General features: G+C 35.1%; 1 protein-coding gene across 1 annotated transcript in view; it reads left to right on the plus strand.

Moving 5' to 3' along the window:
- Window positions 1–22,252, plus strand: part of LOC150106827 (Y+L amino acid transporter 2-like) — a 199,788-nt gene that overhangs the window by 155,626 nt on the left and 21,910 nt on the right. The window contains exons 8-10 of the mRNA XM_090393341.1: window positions 1,098–1,247; window positions 5,942–6,026; window positions 13,045–13,137. Coding sequence (XP_090249467.1) covers window positions 1,098–1,247; window positions 5,942–6,026; window positions 13,045–13,137 — 328 coding nt within the window. The remainder of the gene's footprint in view (window positions 1–1,097; window positions 1,248–5,941; window positions 6,027–13,044; window positions 13,138–22,252) is intronic.

Genomic DNA, 22,252 nt, shown 5'->3' on the forward strand with positions numbered 1-22,252 from the left:
TTTTTATTTGCTGGCTAATGATTCAAATTCTAGTTTTAATTCCCATTAGGAAGATGTAAATAGACTTTTAGCTTGAAGGGGTTGTAATTTTGATATTAATAAATCCAAGGTTTGCACTTTAAAGTTCAGAGATATAAAGCTGTATGCTGTATTGATGGAACTACACTTCAGGAAATGGATAAGATCAGATTTGAGATCTTAGGGTGGGGGGGGGGGATTAATAGTGGACTGAAGTTTAAAGGGTACATCGGAAATGTGATAAGGCATATAATATATGATAAGGAAGTGTGATACATCGACACTCCTATGATAAGGAGTACGTTGGCAAGTAGGGATAACGAGGTAATTGTGCTACTGTATCAAGCAAATGATCACTCACTCTTGGGACCATTATGCTCAGATTTGGTCACCTAGTTTTCATTATGATGTGGAAATGGAGAAGGTCCAGAAACAAATGACTAAAGCAATATCAGGACTCTTGATTGTTAGTTATGGAGGCGAGAAAGAGGTTAAAGGAATATAAATTGCAGTTTTGTGGGTAGGTAGAAAAGAGGCAATGATAGTCATGTTTAAGTGAGTGAGGAGATTTTATCAGATATACAGGGAGATTATAAAAAGAACATATGGTTAGAGAGGAAGCACAAGAGGCTATCCTTGGAAGTTGTGGTGAAGAGGGATATAAAGAGTAGATTTTTTTTACATGGAGAATTATTAGTAAGTGGAACACATTATCAGCATGTGCTAAGCAGGGAGTCTTAAGGATTTTAAGATTCAATGTGATAAATATGTTGTTGGTTGAACGAATGACGTCTCACATGAGGTTGTTTGTGAGCTGTTGCCAACTCCATTATGGTTGTGATATCATGTATATCATGTGATATGATATAAGGTTGTGATATTCATGTGATGTTAATATAAATACTGTATTTTTGTACTTATTTTGTTCTTTTGCTGTTTTTGTTTTTTAAATTTGAACAGACATTTTATTTTTGTCCTCTTTTTGTCTTGTTTTCTGACATTTATTTACTAAAAGCTGATTTTTTTTAATGTTTAACTATTTTTGAAATGATTTGCAAATTAAAATTTTTATTTTATAGGCACTGTTATCTCTTGTCTATCTTTGCTCCAGTGATATCTATGCTCTTATAAATTATGTGGGATTTGCAACTTGGTTAGCTATTGGCCTTGCTGTTGTATGTTTACCCTATCTGAGGTGGAAGCAACCCAATTTGCATCGTCCAATCAAGGTTTGTTATTTATTTAATAAGTTGATAAATGAGCATCTATACTGTGAAATAACAGTCCAAATAATGTATAATATAAAGGAAAAAAGAAAAGTGCAAGCTTGTTGAAACTGTATAGTATATCTGGCTCTGACTGTTCACTATTACAGCTTCTTGCTGAAAGTTTTTTTTCACTTGGTTGTACTAAAATTAAAGATGCCAAGAAATTATATTCTTAGTTTCATCCTTTATCCAAGTGTAAGCAAACAAAGTTTGCCTGTGAAGTCACTTCATGACTGGACTATTTGTATATAGAGGCTAATGATTTCACATCAATTGTCTTAGTATCTCAGAATATAATTTCTTGGCATCTTTAATTTACATGTGAACCCATTTTTGGTTTCATTCTAAATTAAATTACATAACAATTATTTCATATTTATGTTCTACTGTTGTTTTTGTATACCATGTAATACAATGGATTGTTTTTATGTGGCTCTCACCAACGAAAGTTTTTTTTTTATATAAATTCTTACCCCAATCCCATTGCAAATGCAGTACATTTATTCTGGGATTGGGCTAAGGATTTTATTTATTTTATTTATTTTATAAATTCTTACCCCAATCCCAGTATAAATGCAGTAACATTTGTTCTGGGATTGGGCTAAGGATTTTTTTTTTTTTTTTTTTTTTATCTGTGTTTATATATTTATTTAATTTATTTTTTGTATTTTTGTTTATTTTTTTCATGGTCTGGAAACCGTGCTCTAGAGACCAAATATGGAATGGACTTTTTTAAAGCCACTTTGGGCCTTCAATAAGCAGGGTGGTGTCTCACACTGTGCAATGACATTCATCTCCGACCTAAAGACAATTGCAAACATCCATGCCAATGGTAGTTCAAATACACTAACCACTTGGCTAACCAAGCCAATCAGGCAGCAGTGTTCATGCTGTGCTACAGTTACTCTCTCTCTCTAATGAGAATCACCATAATGTTGTGGTTTTTCTTATTTTTTAAAAAGTTTAACTCAACATGATTACGAGGAAAAAAATAAGTGGGTTTTTATCACACAAAAAAAAAGTTAATTAGAACATGTCATCAAATATCATGAAGTGCTATTATGAATAATCAACAACAACAACACCCAAGTCTTTCTAAACATATATGCACAGTTCATAGTCCTCTTCAGATGACCTATCCTGTAGCAGTTCCCTACCTTGCACTGAACAATTTCAAGCCCATTGACTGTATTACTTGTACTACTGCCACCACCATTCAGTATGTCTATTCTGGTTCGATATAATTCCCTAGGTAATCATTAGCAATAATTTCCCATCTTTTCTATTGTCTTTGTATTCTCTATTCTTCTGTCTCTCCTTCTGGAACACAATTTATTCACCACATTCTATTCCTGCAAGGATGGGTGCCAATAATTTTTGCCCCTCCCCCCCTCATTTACTTCACTTGCTAAAAATTCATTGCCTTTATTCCTGATGCTTCTTTCATTAAAGGACTTTCATGCTAACTGACCAATCTGATTCATACCTGAGTAACTCTAAAACTTGACTGCTTCAAATAAGCAGGCTGAGTTGATTCATGTTTTAAGGATACTTGTGACATAAAGACTGAATAATATAAGCACGTAAACACAAGAAAGATATTTAATTAACCAAATATTTCGGTCTGGAAATAGCAGACCATCTTCAGTGGCACTACAAGAGCAGTTTTTAAAAAAAATACAAGGTTGAATACTAACAATAGATCATTTAAAAATAGAACAAGCCGCGTGATGTTATATCACTAAGTATTAAAAGGAATATTTTTAAGCAGAGACATGATTGAAATAAAGATATTAATTAATAATATTAAATAACATAAAATTAATATGAATTAATGAGTTATCCTGATTAGACTTTCCCAGATTTTTGATTTAGATATACAGTCATTCCGATTCAGGTTAGGACGATGGAGTAAGGCCTCTATGCTTTCTTTCGATCCCGTGCTGAGCCAATCTAGAATTATTATAAACCTTAATATAATAACAATAATAAAAAACATGATTCTTCATAGTTCAGTCAGTTTCAATGATGCCGTTTGGTTGGAAAGACCTGTATTCAAATTCCATCTAAAACACAAAGAACCTTTATCAGGATTTTTTAATTGAAGGTGAGTTAGTTTATGTCATACAGAGGCAGCAGGGCGTTTCCTCCTGGAAACTTTGGTTTTTCAATCTGCATATTGGCAAGAAGCACACACCAGTTATTACTCATAATATACTATGTAGATAGGATTAACCACCTATCATTAAGTTTCCGAGAAACTGAGTTACTAGGCTGTGATAGCCCATTGTGCTTAACAAGTAAAAGGAAAATTAGATTAAAAAATATAAAAATATCTCCTTTACAGCAAAAAATGCCCTTTGAATACAATTTATGTGCATTCTCTTACTTGTTCTAAGAAAAAATGTCAATCTCTATATAGTATATGACTCCTTCCAACAATTTTGTGTGCTGCTTCAGTTAAATCCTATGTCTCATCCCCACAAACTAAACTCAACAAGCCCATATATGTATTTGTTGATTACATGAGATTTACCTTTAAACATTGTTGTACTAACTTTCTCTATCCTTTATACACAGAGGGGGCAAGACATTTACTCATTCTTTTGAGCATTTTCATTGTATTCACAATAGATCAGATACTAGTACAAATTAAACAATTAAGAAAAATTATTATTATTATGTTGGAACATGGTGTTAGTAATAACCAGTCCATGTCCTGAGCAGAAATCCAACAGATATCTGCCATTATTATTAGCTTTGCTCTTTTCTCCAAATTTTCCCAAAACAATTTTGTATGTCTGATAATCATTTCCTACTCTGCTATTTAGATCCCCAACAAGGACCAACTTTTCCTTTTTCATTGTGTCAGTTGCTTTCTCTAAAGCATGAAAAAATTCCTCCACTTCTATCTTAGTAGAACCTTCTGTGGGATCATAGGCACAAATAAGTCTCATTGTCCAGTTCCCCATTCTCATATTTGCCCACATCACTCTACTTGAGACTGCCTGCCATTCAAGAAGATTAGCCTCGTATTTTGTGTTGAATACTATGGCTACTCCTTCTTTTCCTTGATTGTCATTGCCTGAATATAACATTTTGTATTTATTGCTCAGAAAGATCTCACCAGTTTTTGTCTTTTTTTGTTTCGGTCACCCCTATTATGTAGATCTGGTACTTATTTAATTCGTCAGCCTAGCTCCGTTTCTTTGCCATTCAGGCTTCTTATGTTGATAGTACTGATCTTTAACTCTGGTGATGTTGAGTTGGGGGTGTGTTTTCAGATTTGTTCCAGTAGCTGACTTTTCGCTGTTCGCCCTGGTTCCCTGGTGAAAACAATGGGGTCCTTGTTTAACCAGGCGACGCCCCAGCTGGCATGAAAATTTGTTATATTGTACCACATTATAATTCTCTATAGATTGATAATTCTATATGAACTTTTCATAAGATAGATAATGCTATACAAACCTTTTATAAGATTGATAATTCTGTATAAACTTTTCTTAAGATTGATAACTCTGTATAAACCTTTCTTAAGATTGATAACTCTGTATAAACCTTTCTTAAGATTGATAACTCTGTATAAACCTTTCTTAAGATTGATAACTCTGTATAAACCTTTCATAGTTTAAAAAATAATTAATGGTGATCCCGAATGTGAGTGTTTGTTTTTTGAGAGTTCTTTAGTAACATGAAGAGATGGGAGGTCAAGAAGAAACTTGTTAATGCTAGATATGAAGCTTGCAGATTGTATGTTTTAGGAAATGCACCTAAACACACACTTTTCCAAAATACAACAGTAATGGTATTGAACCATTGAAGAAGAAGATTTTTTTATCTGTGAGTATGGAGATGAACTCTGAATAGGTAGTAACTAGCTATTGCAATGTCTTAGCAGATGAAGAGGAAAGTGAGGCAATCTCTGATGTCAATTCCAATGAATAACAATCATGGAAATATCTCTGGAAAAATGAATGAAATGGAAACTGAACATTTTGTGAAAGAAATCATTGAGAGATAGGTACTTAATCAACCTAATTGCTCTTATTTACCGAGTCAAGAGTTTTGAAAGAATTCTTAGGGCATTGTCCGAAATGGAAGAATGGTATTCATGGATATAGACAGGTTGACAATTTATATACGGTTAATAATTATTTGGCCTGGAATATTGGCCATTTGGAAATGCTAATCATGGTGTGTGTTTATGTCAAGAAACATTAGAATTAAAATTATCTCAGAATGATTTTGGAGCATCAGAGATGAAAATTATTCTCTCAAGAAATAAGACAGGACTTAGTTTTCCTAGTAATAACATTAACAAAAATAACCTTCTCCCCACCCTCAGTGAAGAATGGTTTGTATATTAGTAGTTATTTTTAATTCTTATAATGATAGATATTCTACATGGTTTGCAAAAATTGCAGAAATAGCTTTGATTCAAAGATAGAAAACAAGTCAATATTCAGAAATTATGCTAAAATTCTTTTTTTTTTTACTCTCTTCACTGAGACTTGAAAAGGAAATGTCATTCATGAATTATTTTTGGAAATGCAAATCCATCTGATTGAAGCTGAATAAAATTAGTATTTTCTCTAAATTTTATTTTATGTTTTTATAGCAACATAAATTTTATTTTTACCTTTTTTTCCCCTCAGGTAAATCTAATTTTTCCATTTATCTACATTTTGGCTTCCATCTTTATCACAATAGTACCAATGATTGCAGATCCTATTGGAACTGGTAAGTTGCGTTATAAAATTATATAAAACTTTATGCAGTTAATTTTATAAAAAGTTTATAATTTATTTCAGCTCATTAACTCATTAATTAATTTTTTGTATATCAACATTAATGAAAAATGGTTTACCTCATGAATTCACAGTGAATTATTGGAATCCTTAATTCAAACCATTGAAAGATTAAAATAATGCAGTTGTGCAATTAAATTTCTATTAAGAATGCTAAAACATTACTCTTCAGACAATTAAATGATAGCTGGCTTTGAAGTGATCCCTTACTCTCTTTTTAACTGTTCTGGGTAATGGAATATTTACATGCATAGGCTAAATAAAATCTAAAAAGCTCAGTTTTTAAATCCCTATCTAAGGTTCATTTGTTCATCCCACATTTTTCCATCTTTGCTATTATGATCTCCTGTTAAAACAAAGTGTAGAATGTCCTGATAATCAAATCACAACATAACAGTTGAGTACTATAATTCATTAAAATGAACTCAGTTACTTTAATAGCACTACAGAAAAAGTTCCCAGACCTTCTTGGTCCAAGTATTATTCTAAAGTCATTGCTTCTCCCTCCCCAAGCAATTGCTTGCTGTTTTTAGTTCAATATTGTGAATAACACATTTCAAAAATTCACTAAAGTGAATTGCATTTACTAGTTGATATCTCATACTTCATGTCCCATAACTGTTCTGAATGTAGTTGCATTCATGTCAACTCTCTCATTCTCTCTCTCTCTCTCTGACATATTTGTAGAAACTAAAGGACTACTTTGTTACAACAAAATTTATGATGCTTTAGATGAGACTTCTCAGTACTTTATTATAGTAAGCAAGTTCACTATAATGATGGGATTTATAATAGTGAGAGTCTATTAGTGTTAACTGCATTTCACAAAATGCATATCTTGTTTTCTCCATCTATTCAGATGTCAGTTATTCTGGGAATCTGGCTGGTTGGATTGTATTGAAAATTGTTATACAAAATCCTTACAGAAAATTTTTAAGCCATTCCAGTTTTTATGAGGGCAAAACTTGAAAATCATGTATTGTAGTTACGCCACTTTGGCTAGATGGAATTGAAAAAAAAAAAAAAAAAAGGGATTTAAGATAAGAATCACATAACCATCATCTTGTGTTAGCAAGATGATGGTTATGTGATTCAGTTTTGATTTCAGACAGCCCATTTTTATTGGTGAAATGATTGAGACTGATATTAATAATTTGACACTGCCCAGATGAAATTCATCTACCATCTAATGACATTCATAGACATCTGCCTGCAGTCGAATTCAGGCTAACAAATATGAAGTAAATACATTATAACTTTTGACGCACTTGTTTATTTTTTTTACAAAAAAGTACTACCACTGAATAGACTTATTTGAATAACACAAATTTGTCATAGATATTATGATAATTTTCATCCAGTTCTTCCAGTTTTTACTATGGAAATACTTAACTAATTGTACAATAAAAAAAACAACTTTATTTTTTATTATCTGCTAGTTTCATATATTTTTTTGTATACTTCTTTGGAACCATGTAAATTAAATTACTTTATTCAAGCTAACTAGAATGGTTTTTATTGCATTGAATAGGTGTGTGCATAGCATAGGATGACCTTCACTGGTTGTTGAATAATCTAATCTGAACTTGTTTTGCTTTCTTTTCCACATCCTACATGAGATATACTGCATGAACAGTAGACTTTATAAACTCATGATTTTTTAAAGGATGGATGACATATTTTAGAGGATATAAAATTCTTGAAATCTCTTGCACAGAGGTGAAAACAGCTACCTTTATGTCATTTCTGAAAGACTTAGAACATAGCATAAAAATAGCATTACCATTAAACAAGATCTTAAGATTTTTACACCCCTCTAAACTCCTAAAATCATCCATTCCTTAAAAAAATCAGGAGTTTATAAAATCCACTTTTCATGCAGTATATCCTATGTAGCACAAATCCTCATTAGCCTACTATAGAACTTATAATTCAGAGAATAATTCTGTGCTATGGCAAAAAACAGACATGTCATACACACACACCCATGGCCTCACAAGGGGGGGGGGATGACAGGGCTCTAGCCTGGGGACCCGTCTTGTCAGGTCAGCCAGTTAAGTGAGACTAACAAAAGACAAAAAGAAACTTTATAAAATATGAATGAATATGTGCCGAGAAGGACTACTAGCTTTTGCAGTCGTTTTTCAATCCATTATTCTTTTCACACTTATGGTTACTCTTCTGAACTTCCCATTTGAAAGGATTTACTTTAGTTTTCATTTTCACCTATCTAGCTTTCTATGTCATCATTTCAATGCCGACACCGCACCGATGTTACTGGCACTTCATTACTGGCACACTACCCTACTGGTACCTACGGTGCATATGCTACGGATGCTGAGAAAATTTTATTTTATTCATAAAAGAAAAAGCTTTATTTGATAGTTTTAATTGGTTAAGTTGATCTCAAGAAACTGAAAATTTTCTACAAAATTCTTTATTTGCAAAGAATTTGTCTCATTTGAATTAAAATTTTGCTAGTTAGTAAAAGAAAATATAAAGCTTTTTTAGTTATGATTTTTTTGTATGAAACAAACTTAATTTTTTTTTCCAGATCATACAAAATTGAGATATTAAAAATATTTAAATAAATTGCTCTCAAGCAAGCAAAGACGTTCTAGTTAAAATAAATAAAATCCCAATGTCTGATTCAAAGTACAAACATAAGTCCAGAGCTCAGAAGAGGAAACTTAAATCTGAGAGAGAGAATCGAAAGCATCACGAGGTCATCAATTCATAACTGAATTTTTCAAATCTGAAAACGAAAAGGAAATAGTTCCCAGTACTAATCCTATAGTGAAGGTGGTGATAATGTTTGTGACATTGAAATCCAAACAGAATATCAGTGTCAAATCAAAACTCATAAGCAGTCGGAAGTCAAGCGACTGTTACATGTGAACCTCTTGCAACTGAAGAAAAGGCTGCAAGTGAAAAACCTGCAGAAGGAGTGACCATGGAAGAATATGATACAGTTGATGCTTCAGTTGCAGGCCCTGTTGAAAAATCTGATATAAAATATAATGACCCTAGTACTTGGCCCAGAGTAATCTCAAACAACATGTGGAAAGAGATAGTACGAACTATCAGCTTTCAAGAATTGCCAATCTTAATGGTAGGAAATTTCAAGATTCTTTGCTCTATATGAAGATGAAAGAACAAGAGAACATTTTCCAGGAGAATGGTTAACAGGGGTGTATCGAAAGAAACTGTTAAGTGTCTACCATGTCGTATTTTTGCGACTCTAATAACAAAAACTTAAGGTTTAGCTCAAAAAGGATTTTCGCCTAGAAATAAGCCTTGGAAAAAGTCGTATGAAGTGTTGCCTCTTCATGAAAATAGTGCTGAACACAGAGAACAATATCTGGCTTGGAAATCTCTTTTGCAGTCATTGAAAGGACATGGAATCGATAAAGACTTACAACTACAAATTCAATATGAAACAAATAAGTGGAGAGCACTTCTGCAATGGATTGTACACATAACATTATTTTTATCATCCAGAGGTTTAGCATTTCAAGGAGAGAACACGAAAATTGGAGATGTTCATAATGGGAATTTCTTAGGTATATTAGAATTAATTGAAAAGTACGATGAAGTGACACGACAACATCTCGGCAAAGTTCAACAAAATCAGATGGAAGGTAAAAGTATGAAAGGATATGCACATTACTTGTCATGGAATTCGCAAAATGAGTTTATTGGCCTTTGCACAGGCAAAGTTCTCCCAACTATTCTAGACCAAAGAAGAGATGCAATTTTCTACTGAATAATAGTAGATGCAACATCAGATATCTCCCACAATGAACAAAACATCCTAATTCTCAGATACATATCACAAAATCAAGACTCGAGCGAATTTGAAATCACTGAACGTTTCATTGAATTCATGAACTTTACTGGAAAAACTGGAAAAAAAATAACTGAGGAAATACTTGCAACACTGGAAAAAAACAGTATACCTCTCGAAGATTGCCGTTCACAAGGCTACGACAATGGTGCAAATATGCGTGGAAAAATAAGCGCCGTAAAAACTCTCATTTTACAAAATAACAAATGTGCTTTTTTCTCTCCCTGTGGAGCACATTCACTCCACAGGAAGAGAAAAAAGCACATTTGTTCTTGACTCCTATGCGATTCAATGCTGCCAAAATCACCTAGATGTTATAACATTTTTTGGGAATATAGGTAGCTTCTACTCTTTCTTTGCTCACAGTCCTGCATGCTGGGAAGTACTGAAAAAACACATACCACTATCTCTTCAAAATCTTTCAGAAACAGGGTAGAGTGAAAGAATTCAAGTGATGTGCCCAATTGTGAAACATTATCCGGGTGTACTTGCTGTGTTGGATGTCATTCTTGGAGAGCTGGACACAGAATTAATTCCTTCAACACTGAACACAATTAAAGGCTTGACAAAATACTTCAGATCTTATAAAGGTATGCTAATGACAATGTTTTGGCATAAAATATTAGCAAATATTGACAATTAGAACATTATTATACAAAGTAAAGGAATATCTTTTGAGGTCGAGTCTGCACTTATAAGAGAATTAGTGCAAGAGATACAACACTAATTCTGGTGGGAAAGTGTTGTCTAAGAAGCAAAAGTAATTGATGAAGCAGTCAGTGTGCAACCTCAATTTTGTGAAAATCGAGAAACTACTGTAGAACCTGAACAAGATTTCAATATTTTTGTGATTTATCCAGTATTGGATTTCATTATGAATGATTTAAAAACAAGGTTTAAAGCAGTAGATAATATATGTGAATTATTCTCACCTATTTTAAATTTCAACAGCTTGGATGATGGTCAACTTATCGCAAAAGCAGCAAAACTTGTGAATATATATGAAAAAGATCTGTCAGAAGAGTTACTGAATGAAATTCTTCACCTTAAAAGTATTCATAAGATAGTTTTTGGCACAGAAACAAGTCCCGTGAGACTTCTGAATGCATTTATGACAAAAACCTACATGGTATATTTGCCAATATCTGCTTCACCATTAAACTATTTTGCACAATATCGGTTACTGTTCCTTCAGCTGAGAGGTCATTCAGTAGACCCAATTCATTGAAAACATGGCAAAGAAGCACAAGTAGCCAAGAATGACTTAATCACCTAGCAATTTTGTGTCGAAAATGATTTGGCTAAGTGTGTTAATTTTACTGACATTATTGATAAATTTGCGTCGACAAAAGCTAGAAAATATACTTTAAAGTAATTTTGAATATTATTATTAGTTTGTATTATGTAGATGTTGGTAGTTTTTAAATAAATATTACTTTTGTGTTATCATTTAACTAATTGATCCTAAATCCTGTAGACTGTATAGCAATGTGTTATCCTTAACCTGAGCGACAGGTCCTGGCCTGGGGACCTGCTTCAGAATGTGGGGACCATGCACACACCAGACCTGTTTTGTCAGAATATTCAGGGAAGTTTCTGCTCTGAAGCTTCCTTGAACCTCAGTGCAACAAATAAAAACCAAGGCATCATCTTACATCAAGCTTGGTTGCTGTTCATCAAAATTTTCATGCATGCAGATCTTGGATATAATGCATATTATATTTCTCCAGCTGAGTGCATAGGCCATCAAGCATTTATTGTTAAACCATTTACAAGCATTGATTCCAGTTAAGTTGGTTTTGATACATTAAAGGTATCTTGTCATTTAACTTATATCTAATAAACTCTCCTAAAGAAATATATTATTATTATTATTATTATTATTATTACATGACACCTCCAGGGAGTCCAATGACTCATCGAGGGAGGGCACCTGCTCTACCTTTCTGTTTCTGCTACTCGATCCACCAACTGACTGCAACTACACCAATGCCATTTACTGCCGACCACAACCACCACCACTAGTATTTCCACCAATCACAAACATCCATACCCACAGTGGGATTCGAACTGCCAGCCTTTTGGCTGGAGAGCTGATATGCTAACCACTCGGCCAACCAGGCTGGCTTGGTTACAAAAATATAAGAAATAAAAAAAAAAGTATATGAAACTAGTAGAGAATTATAGAACAATTAGTTATGTGATCGTTATATCCAAAATCTTGAGTATTTCAACATAACTAGAAAAATCTCAGAAGCTTGTAAAAAAAAAAAATTATTTTATGAAAGATTGGAAATAAGCACAGGTGAAAGTTATGACATAGAAAGTATTGTTATAGGTGCAAATGCAACATATGGAGAAATGAATTTCAGAAAATTTCTGTTACTATTTACAGACAGTGATATTTTGAACACATTTTCTTCAATAGAAAATGATATATATCATGTCAGATTATGAAATGCAATATTTATTTCTAATGGCTGAGTGGTTAGCGTATCTATCTGCTCTCCAGCCAAAAGGCTGTGGGTTCGGATCCTGCCATGGGCATGGATATTTGTGATTGTCTTTCTGTGAAAATACTAGTGCTGGTGGTGGGCAGTAGATGGCATTAGTGTAGATGATGATGATGGTAGTTGCAGTTCTGTAGTTGGTGGATTAAGTGGTGGAGATGGAGATTCGTGGAGTAGGTGCCCTCCCTTGATAAGTCTTTGGACTCCTTGGAGGTGTCACATAATAATAATAACAAAATCACATATATAAACAAAATCATTGTATGAAATACTATATTTGGTTTACTAGAAAGTCTGCTAAAAGACTTTAAAAAAATGAATTTAATTTTTTCTTTGAATTGGTTGAGATAAACAAACATGAATACTGTGGCAGGAAAAGAACTTGTGATAGATTTGATTGTGCAACAAACTGTGAAGAAATAAATTTGCAAGGATTGCTGTTATTGTACATGAACAATTAGTTTTGAAACATTACTTCCAATAAAAAGATTTGCTTTCATTAAATTTAAAATTCACTGTATGTAATGATATATTTAGTCAAGTAATACTAGAAAAGCATAAAAGACTTATTGTGAAACATGATTGCATTTCAGGTTTTGGTGTACTCATTATTGCTACTGGAGTCCCTGTGTATTTTATTTTTGTATGGTGGGAAAACAAACCAAAGGCAGTCCGGAAGGCAATATGTAAGACCATTGTTATTCTCATTAATTATTTATTTTTCACTGAATTTTATATTGTATTTTATTCTAAAGATGTGATATATATGTATATATATATATATGTATATATATATATGCAGGCCTGGCTGGTGGCATGTGCGAAGTGTGCAATATACACAGGCACCGCAGAAGAAAAGGTGCCTAAAAGATGTCAAAAAATAAGAGATAAGAGTTTAAACGAACAACGAATGGTACAGAATGGTACATATAATTATGAATGTAGGTTATCTTCCGTTCGGGCTCCTTCAGATCTTCCTGGAAACGAACAAATAAATTCTGAAATTGTATCCTTGGCCCGATTATTATATCACTAATTTTTTATTAAAATTTACGAAAATATACCTAAAATAGTTCTTTATTTTTTAATGTATCATAAATCAACTTATGATTAATTGTTGGGTTCCATGTAAAAAAAATTTGTATAAGCAGGACTAATCCGTAGGTAACATTATACTGTAAAGCGGTTTTCATTTGTTTTTCATTCCCTGTTCGTTTTATTCTCAGTTTATTCAGAAAAAACTTTTTTGGAAAGGTGCTGAACATTAATTGCACACACAAGAAAAAGACTAGATGATAGAAAAAAAATTTGTATAAGCAGGACTAATCCGTAGGTAACATCATCAAATTCCTGATATGTACCCTCAAGGGGTGTACAGGATATGATAATAATACATGAAAAATTTACATCATTACTAACTTCCTATCTACAATTTTCCTCCAAATCAGTCTGTTACTTGTCAAGACTCCAATATTATCATTATCAGATCTTATATTTCTATCGTCTAAGGCACATTGTACTGTATCAATCCACCTATATCTTGATCTTCCTCTGGATCGTTTTCCTGCCAACCTGGCAGAGAACACTTCTTTTGCTAATCTTTCCTCGCCCATTCTGTTTAAGTGACCATACCACCTGAGATTATTTCTGCTAATGCATTCCTGGATGCCGACAATGTCAAGTTCTTTTCTAATAGCCATCTGTTCATGCCTCTAATCTTTCTCAGGAATCTCATATCTGCGGTCTCTAGTCTTTGGTCAAGTGTTTTACTTCTGACCCAGCTCTCAGATCCATAAGTTAAAACTGATTTGAACACCTGTCTTGTATACAGCTAATTTAGTGTTCCGACTAATTTCTCTCTTATTCCATATAAATTTATTCAATTGACTTCCTACCATACCAGCTTTGTTGATTCTGTTGTCCATTTCCATATTTAATTTACCATCTTCAGTAAAAATTGTGCCTAAATAGCTGAAATGTTTTACTTGTTCCACAGGTTCCCCGTTCACAACACAATAGACATTTTCAACAATTCTATATGGGTAATATTAGAGCTCTACTCCAATCATCGGGAATTCATCCCTCTGTCCAGGCTTTCTGAACTGTGCAGTGCAGACACTGTAAGACTTTTATACAACCATATTTCAGCATTTCTGGTCGAATATCATCTACTCCTGCTGCCTTTCCACATTTCAAGCCTTTGGCTTTTTCTACTTCAAGTATGGATATGTATTCCTGACTGTATGCCTGTTGAGTGTTTTTTACCATTGTGCTATCACTGCTTGTTTCATTTAGCAATTTTTCGAAGTAATTACTCCATACTTCAAGGATATCTATTTCTGCTGTTTTCATGTAACCTTTATCATCTCTAAATTTTACAGCACTCTTTCCTCCATTTCTAAGCTTCTTCAACAACCTCCAGAATATCTTACCACCTTCTTGATATTTATTTTCTATGTTCTTGCCAAAGTTCTCCCATCACTTTTGTTTAGCTAGTTTTACAAAGTGTTTAGCTTTCTTACATTTGTCTCTGTATTCTCTAAGAACACAAGCTGACTTATTTGCCATTCTTTCTTCTTTTCCTTCACTTCCTCTTTAACTTCCTGTGTCCACCATGGAGTTCTAATTTTTCTATCCTTGCAGACAACCCCACCACATTTTTCTATCCTTGCAGACACCTCTCTGGCTGATTCAATCAGGGTTTTCTTCAAGGCTTGCCACTGAATCTCCAAGGTTTGGTTCCTGTTCTCAAACTCTTTCATCTTTTCTTCAATAATCTTTGTGTATTTTAGTCTACTGTTCACATCTGAGAGCTGCTGAACTTTTATTCACTTTAAAACTTTCTTACATGTTATTCTTTTCAATACGAAATTCAATTTTATCCTGCTCAAGACTAAATAGTAATCGCTTCCAATTTCAAATGCTCTGTACACTCTGGTGTCCTGCACCAGGGAGAAAACATCACTATCAACAATAAAATAGTCAATGAGACTTTTCTTATTCCTTGCCTCTTCTCTCCATGTGAATTTGTGCACATTTTTATGTTGGAACATGGTGTTAGTAATAACCAGTCCATGTCCTGAGCAGAAATCCAACAGACATTTGCCATTATTATTGGCTTTGCTCTTTTCTGCAAATTTTCCCAAAATATTTTTCTATGTCTGACAATCATTTCCTACTTTGCTATTTAGATCCCCAACAAGGACCAACTTTTTCTTTTTCATTGTGTCAGTTATTTTTTCTAAAGCATCAAAAAATTCCTCCACTTCTACCTTAGTAGAACTTTCTGTGGGATCATAGGCACAAATAAGTTTCATTGTCCAATTCCCCATTCTGATATTTGCCCACATCACTCTACTTGAGACTGCCTGCCATTCAAGAAGATTAGCCTCGTATTTTGTGTTAAATACTATGGTTACTCCTTCTTTTCCTTGATTGTCATTTCCTGAATATAACATTTTGTATTTATTGTTCAGAAAGATCTCACCAGTTTTTGTCTTTTTTGTTTCAGTCACTCCTATTATGTTGATCTGGTACTTATCTAATTCCTCAGCTAGCTCCATTTCTGGAGGTGTGTTTTCAGATTTGTTCCAGTAGCTGACTTTTCGCTGTTCGCCCTGGTTCCCTGGCAAAAACAACCAGGGCCTTGTTTAACTGGGCGATGCCCCAGCCAACATGAAATTTTGTCATTTTGTACTACCATCATTTTCTATATTGGTTAAGCCAATAAGAACAAAATTTGGTCGGTTATCTCATCCTTAGCCCATCCATGATACTAATATTGTATAAGTGTAACATATGGGTGAGATTCACATAAAACAGAAATGCATAGCAACAGGATTTCTTGATATATACATGACTTATTTTGAATGGTATTAACAAAACCAAATGAACTATTTTATAAAAAGATGTTTGAAGTTGCTTATATTTTGCTGAATTTCAAATCAGCATCATCAGAGCACAACACAGCATGTATATGTGACAGTGAGTAAGTGAAACAATACAGCTGTAATGGACAAAAGATCTAAATTCCTATTTTGGCATTCTCTAATCTTGTAAAAAATAAATAAAATTGCAGCCATGTGGGAGTTTCTCGTAAGTTAACAGTGTCCCAAATTTTTAGCAAATTAATGCAACTATATTTGTTTGGATTAGGAGAATTCTTCATAGCCTGCTGACTCAAAAAATAATCCTTTGGATCTGTAACGATTTCTAAATTCTAATTTTCTGTGAAGGAGTGTCCATAGTGTGATCTGCCAGTCCTGACTTGTCATAACAATGACAAGTCAAAAATTCGAAATCCTACAACAGTGCCAACATCCCATATTCAGACCGCAACTTCGACAAGACCACATGGTCATAAATTTATCATTGCAAGTGCTTACTGAAGAAGCTAAGAATGCTCTCAGTCTGTGGCATAACTTTGCTGTTACACCCAAACAAATTCAAAAATTAGAAATCATGATGAAAGTAGAACAGGTCATCTGCAATCTTCCACTTGCAATGGCTAATAATGTGTGTTTAGATATAGCAAACATCCTAAACAAGGCTAAACCACCAAAAAGGCTGGCCTGGTTTAGCCTTGTTTAGGATGTTTGCTATATTGAGAGTGGATACGCCAAGTGATTAGCGTATCCACTCTCTAGCCAAAAGGCTGTGGGTTAGAATCCCACCATGGTGCATGGATGTTGTGATTTCTGTGAAAATTCTAGTGGTCGTGGGTGGTAGATGGCATTGGTGTAGATGACAATTGTAGTTGAAGAATTGGGTGGAGACAGAGTTGTAGAGTAGGTGCCCTCCCTCGATGAGTCAAAGACTCATCGAGGGAGGGCACCTAGAGGTGTCACATGATAATAATAATAAGTAATTCTTGTGGAAAGACTTAGATGTTGGTTATGCATTTTTTACTAAATAATTTAAGGAAATTACAACGTCGAACTAGGATATACATCAAAATAAATTTTAATATACTTCAATATTTCGGCAACGTCACATTGCCATTTTCAGGAAACTTAAGAACAAGACACATGCACGCAGGCACGAACAAACAGTAAGTGAGGAAGAAGCAGGAAGCTATTATTTCCCCTAAAGTCCTGATGGTGTCCCCTAGTGGGCAATGTTGGTATTCTTGGGGCGATTGGGCTGAAGGTCTTCTGATGTAGGTTTCCCAAATTTGAGGCAGTCTCATGCAGCCAAATTTGTTGAGGTTTGGATTGTTTCTTAGGGCTGAAGCTGATTCCATGAAAAGCCTTTTATATTTGTATTTACTATGGTGTATTATTGTGGCTTTCTTCCACCGTATTCTATGGCAGGTATCCAGCGCTATGGTCAGCAAGACCAGAGTGGCTGTATTGGTGAAACCGGATGTAGTCCTTTTGTTCTGAAATTCTGATATTTGCTGTCCTGCCTGGTTTGGCCGAAGAAGGACAGCTTACAGTTGCAAGGGACTTGGTATACACCAGGTAGGTTTAGGGCGGGGAGGTTGGTCTTTAGTAGAGCGGATAAGGGATACCAATTTTTTATATGGTCTGTAACAAGAAGTTAAGTCATGTTTTTTTATGATTTTTGTAATTTTTTCCGAGGTTCCTTGGAGATAGGGTATGGTGATGGATTTAGAGTAATCCTTGTTGTGGCGGGGGGGGGGGTTACTGGTTTCGATATTTTTTGGATTTTTTTTGTGGGGGGGGGTAGCCATTGGCTGAGAAAGTGTTAAGAATGTGGTTTAGTTCTCTGGTTAGGGCATTGTCATTTTGAACAGATAAGTTTAGCCTTGTTGTGTAGTGTCTTAATGACTCCATATTGTTGCGAGGAAGGGTGGTGGATTGTTGGTGAATGTATCTGTCTGTATGAATGGGTTTTCTATAGACTAAGAAGACCAAGGTTCCATCAGGCTGGCGACGTGACTAGTGTGTCTAAGAAAGGAAGGCAGTTGTTTTTTTTTCTTCTTTCCAGGGTGAATTTGATTCTGGGGTGTTGGTTGTTTAAGTGTGTTAGGAAGGAGAGGAGTGCATCGGAGCCATGTGGCCAAATAGCGAACACATTATCAACATAGCGTATTGTTGATGATGTGTTTGCTTTTTTTGGTTTTTGTGGGGCAGAGTTGAAGGCTCTTCCTCTTCAAAAAGTCTCCATATAAAAGTTAGCCAAGGGTGGGGAGAGTGGAGAACCCATGGCTGTCCCTTCTAATTTGTTTGTAGAATTTTCCTTGCCAAACAAAATAGCCTGAGTTCATTGTGAACTGAAATAGGGCTGTGATATCGGGAGGAAATTTAGCTTGGATTAGCTCTAAAGATTCTTTGAGTGAGAGATTTGTGAATAAGGAGGAGACATCAAAACTGACTATTATGTTAGTGTGTTTGAGTGAGGTTTTCTATGCTGGCTTTGAAGTGGACTGAGTTTTTTTATGTGTGAAAGTGTGTGTTGCCAGTATAGTGTGAGAGAGCTTTGGCCAAATGTTTAGCTAGTTTGAATGTTGTGGGGGAATCAATGCATCCACCTATGGGACGTAATGGCAGATTTTCCTTATGTATTTTTGGGGAGTCCATAAATACAGGGGGGGGGTATGGAGTTAAATGGTTTTAATTTGTTAGTGATTTCCAGACATCCTCAACAAATTTGGCTGCTCGAGACTGCCCTCAAATTTGGGAAACGTACATCAGAAGACCTTCAGCCCAATCTCCCAAGAAATACACATTGCCCACTAGAGGGCACCATCAGGAGCTTTAGGGGAAATAATAGCTTCCTGCTTCTTCCTCCTTCACTTACTGTTTGTTGTGCATGTGTCTTGTTCTTAAGTCTCTCTTGAAAATGGCAACGTGACGTCTGCCGAAATATTGAAGTATATTAAAATTTATTTTAATGTATATCCTAGGTTGACGTCTGTAATTTCCTTAAATTATTTAGTAAAAAATTGTATAACCAATGTCTAAGCCTTTCCACAAGAATTCACGATAATCCACGGAGATGATATCGCATGTAAAGTACGTCATTACAGTAAAATGAAGTCTAAAGCTATCAAGACAACTGAAATCGTCTTGCCTTCCTAAAACGCTGCCAGGGATAACCAGTGTAATTCCTAACTGTGTAAAAATTCAATCACCGTTTCTCTTCGCAAAAGGCTCTTCATATTTATAACTGTGCCAGCCAAGCCTTACTCGGGAACAAATTGGCACGACTCACCATTTCCCTGAATGATGCTGACTTAGCTATCCAGGCACTCGAAGATGACCTTTCGAAGCACCTTAAGCCACGAACTATTGGTCTATTTTATACGAAATCTCGTGGCACTGCAGCGGAGAAAGAATTTAAAAAAGTACGAGATCGACACATCAAAAAAAATTTGAAAATTTAAAAAAGAACTCAATCTCGAAACCATAACTTCCATAACGAAACAGTAGTCAACCTTTCGTCATTTAGTGTGAAACCTGAAGCACTCGATGCCCTCGCACATGGCCACGAACTTCACCATTGCGCCCAGAAGGAATACCTGCTGAAGATATTATGATACGAATTGAATGCAGGATATGACGACCTTCCAATCCACAATCGCCAACAATATTAGACTAGATGTGGCTTTGTGTTCTGACCAAAGCTAAACCACCAAAAGTCAACATGCCCAGTAAGGAATTAAATCTCTACTAGAATTAAAGAAAAACCAAGAAAATAATAATCACCAAAGCTGATAAAGGGAACGCCACAGTATTGCTTAACCAAAGGATTACACAGGTAAGCTAAAAGCTCTATTGTTAGATCGGGCTACTTACCTCCCTATCGAGTATAATCCCACCAACACTTTGTCGGGAGTTATACTCTCACAAATTAGAAAACTCTACAGGCTCCTTAAGAAGGTCACTTCTTGGCCTGTGGAAATCACTAACAAATTAAAACCATTTACCCCCCCCCCCCCGTATTTATGGACTCCCAAAAAATACATAAGGAAAATGTGCCATTACATCCCATAGTGGATGGCATTGATTTCCCCACATACAAACTAGCTAGAACATTAGGCCAAAGCTCTCTCACACTATACTGGCAACACACCTTCACACATAAAAAACTCAGCCCACTTCGAAGCCAGCAAGATAGAAAACCTTACACTCAAACACGTGGACATAATGGTCAGTTTTGATGTCTCCCTCCTTACTTCACAAATGTCCCACTCAAAGAATCTTTAGAGCTAATCCCAAGCTAAAATCTTCCTCCCCGATATCACAGCCCTATTTCAGTTCACAATGAACTCAGGCTATTTTGTTTGGCAAGGAAAATTCTACAAACCAAATAGAGGGGGACAGCCATCTGGGTTCTCACTCTCCCCACCCTTGGCCAACTTTTATATGAGACTTTTGAAGAGAAAGCCTTAAACTCTGCCCCCACAAAAACCAACAATTTGGCTTCGCTATTTTGATGTGTTCACTATTTGGCCACATGACTCCAATGCACTCCTCTCCTTCCTAACACACTTAAACAACCAAGCGACTCCCCAGAATCAAATTCACCCTGAAGAAGAGAAAAAAAAACAAATGCCTTCCTTTTCTAGACACACTAGTCAACCCACCAGCCTGATGGAACCTTGGTTTTCTCAGTCTATAGAAAACTCAGCACTCCATACAGACAGATACATTCACCAACAATCTCCACCCCTCCCCCTCCTCGCAACAATATGGAGTCATTAAAGACACTACATAACAGGGCTAAACTTATCTGTCTCAACATGACAAAATTTCTCAACCAATGACTACCCCCCCCCAAAAAAACCCCAAAAAATATTGAAACCAATAAACCACAACCCCCCCCCCTCACAACAAGGATTACTCTGAATCCATCACCATACCCCTATATCTGAGGCGCCTCGAAAAAAATTATTATCATCATCATCATCATCAAATTCCTGCCATGGTACCCTCAAGGGGTGTACAGGATATGACAGTACTACATGAAAAAATTACATCATTACTAACTTCCTATCTACAATTTTCCTCCAAATCAGTCTGTTACTTGTCAAGACTCCAACATTATCAGATCTTATATTTCTATCGTCTAAGGCACTTTTGTACCGTATCAATCCACCTATATTCTTGGTCTTTCCTCTGGGTCGTTTTCCTGCCAACCCTGGCAGAGAACACTTGTTTATGCTAATCTTTCCTCTCCCATTCTATTTTAAGTGACCATACCCATCTGAGATTAGCTCTGCTAACGCAGTTCCTGATGCTGACAATGTCAAGTTCTTCTCCTAATATCCTCGTTTTTAATATGATATTGCCATTGATGCCATCTGTTCACGCCTCTAATCTTTCTCAGGACTCTCATATCTGCGGTCTCTACTCTTTGGTCAAGTGTTTTACTTCTGACCCAGCTCTCAGATCCATAAGTCTAAAATGGTTTGAACACTTGTCTTGTATACAGCTAATTTAGTGTTCCGACTAATTTCTTTCTTATTCCATATGAATTTATTCAATTGACTTCCCACCATACCAGCTTTGCTGATTCTGTTGTCTATTTCTATATTTAGTTTACTCATCTTCAGTAAAAATTGTGCCTAAGTAGCTGAAATGTTTTACTTGTTCCACACAGGTTCTCCATTCACAACACAGTTGACATTTTCAATGATTCTGCCTATTTTCATTGTCTGTGTCTTTTTATTGCTGACCTTCATACCATATCTATTACAACAGCTATTCAATTTAGTCAGAGAATCTTGCAGACTTGTAGCGGATTTATTTAGAAGTATAACATCATCCGCATAAAGCAAAGAGCTGACATTAACATCTCCAATTTTGATATCAGGTTTAATACCACATTCCT

This window comes from Typopeltis vanoorti, chromosome 5, assembly GCF_054136105.1.
Source record: "Typopeltis vanoorti isolate ZY-2024b chromosome 5, IOZ_Tvanoo_1.0, whole genome shotgun sequence".
NCBI classification, from domain to species: Eukaryota; Metazoa; Arthropoda; class Arachnida; order Uropygi; family Thelyphonidae; genus Typopeltis; species Typopeltis vanoorti.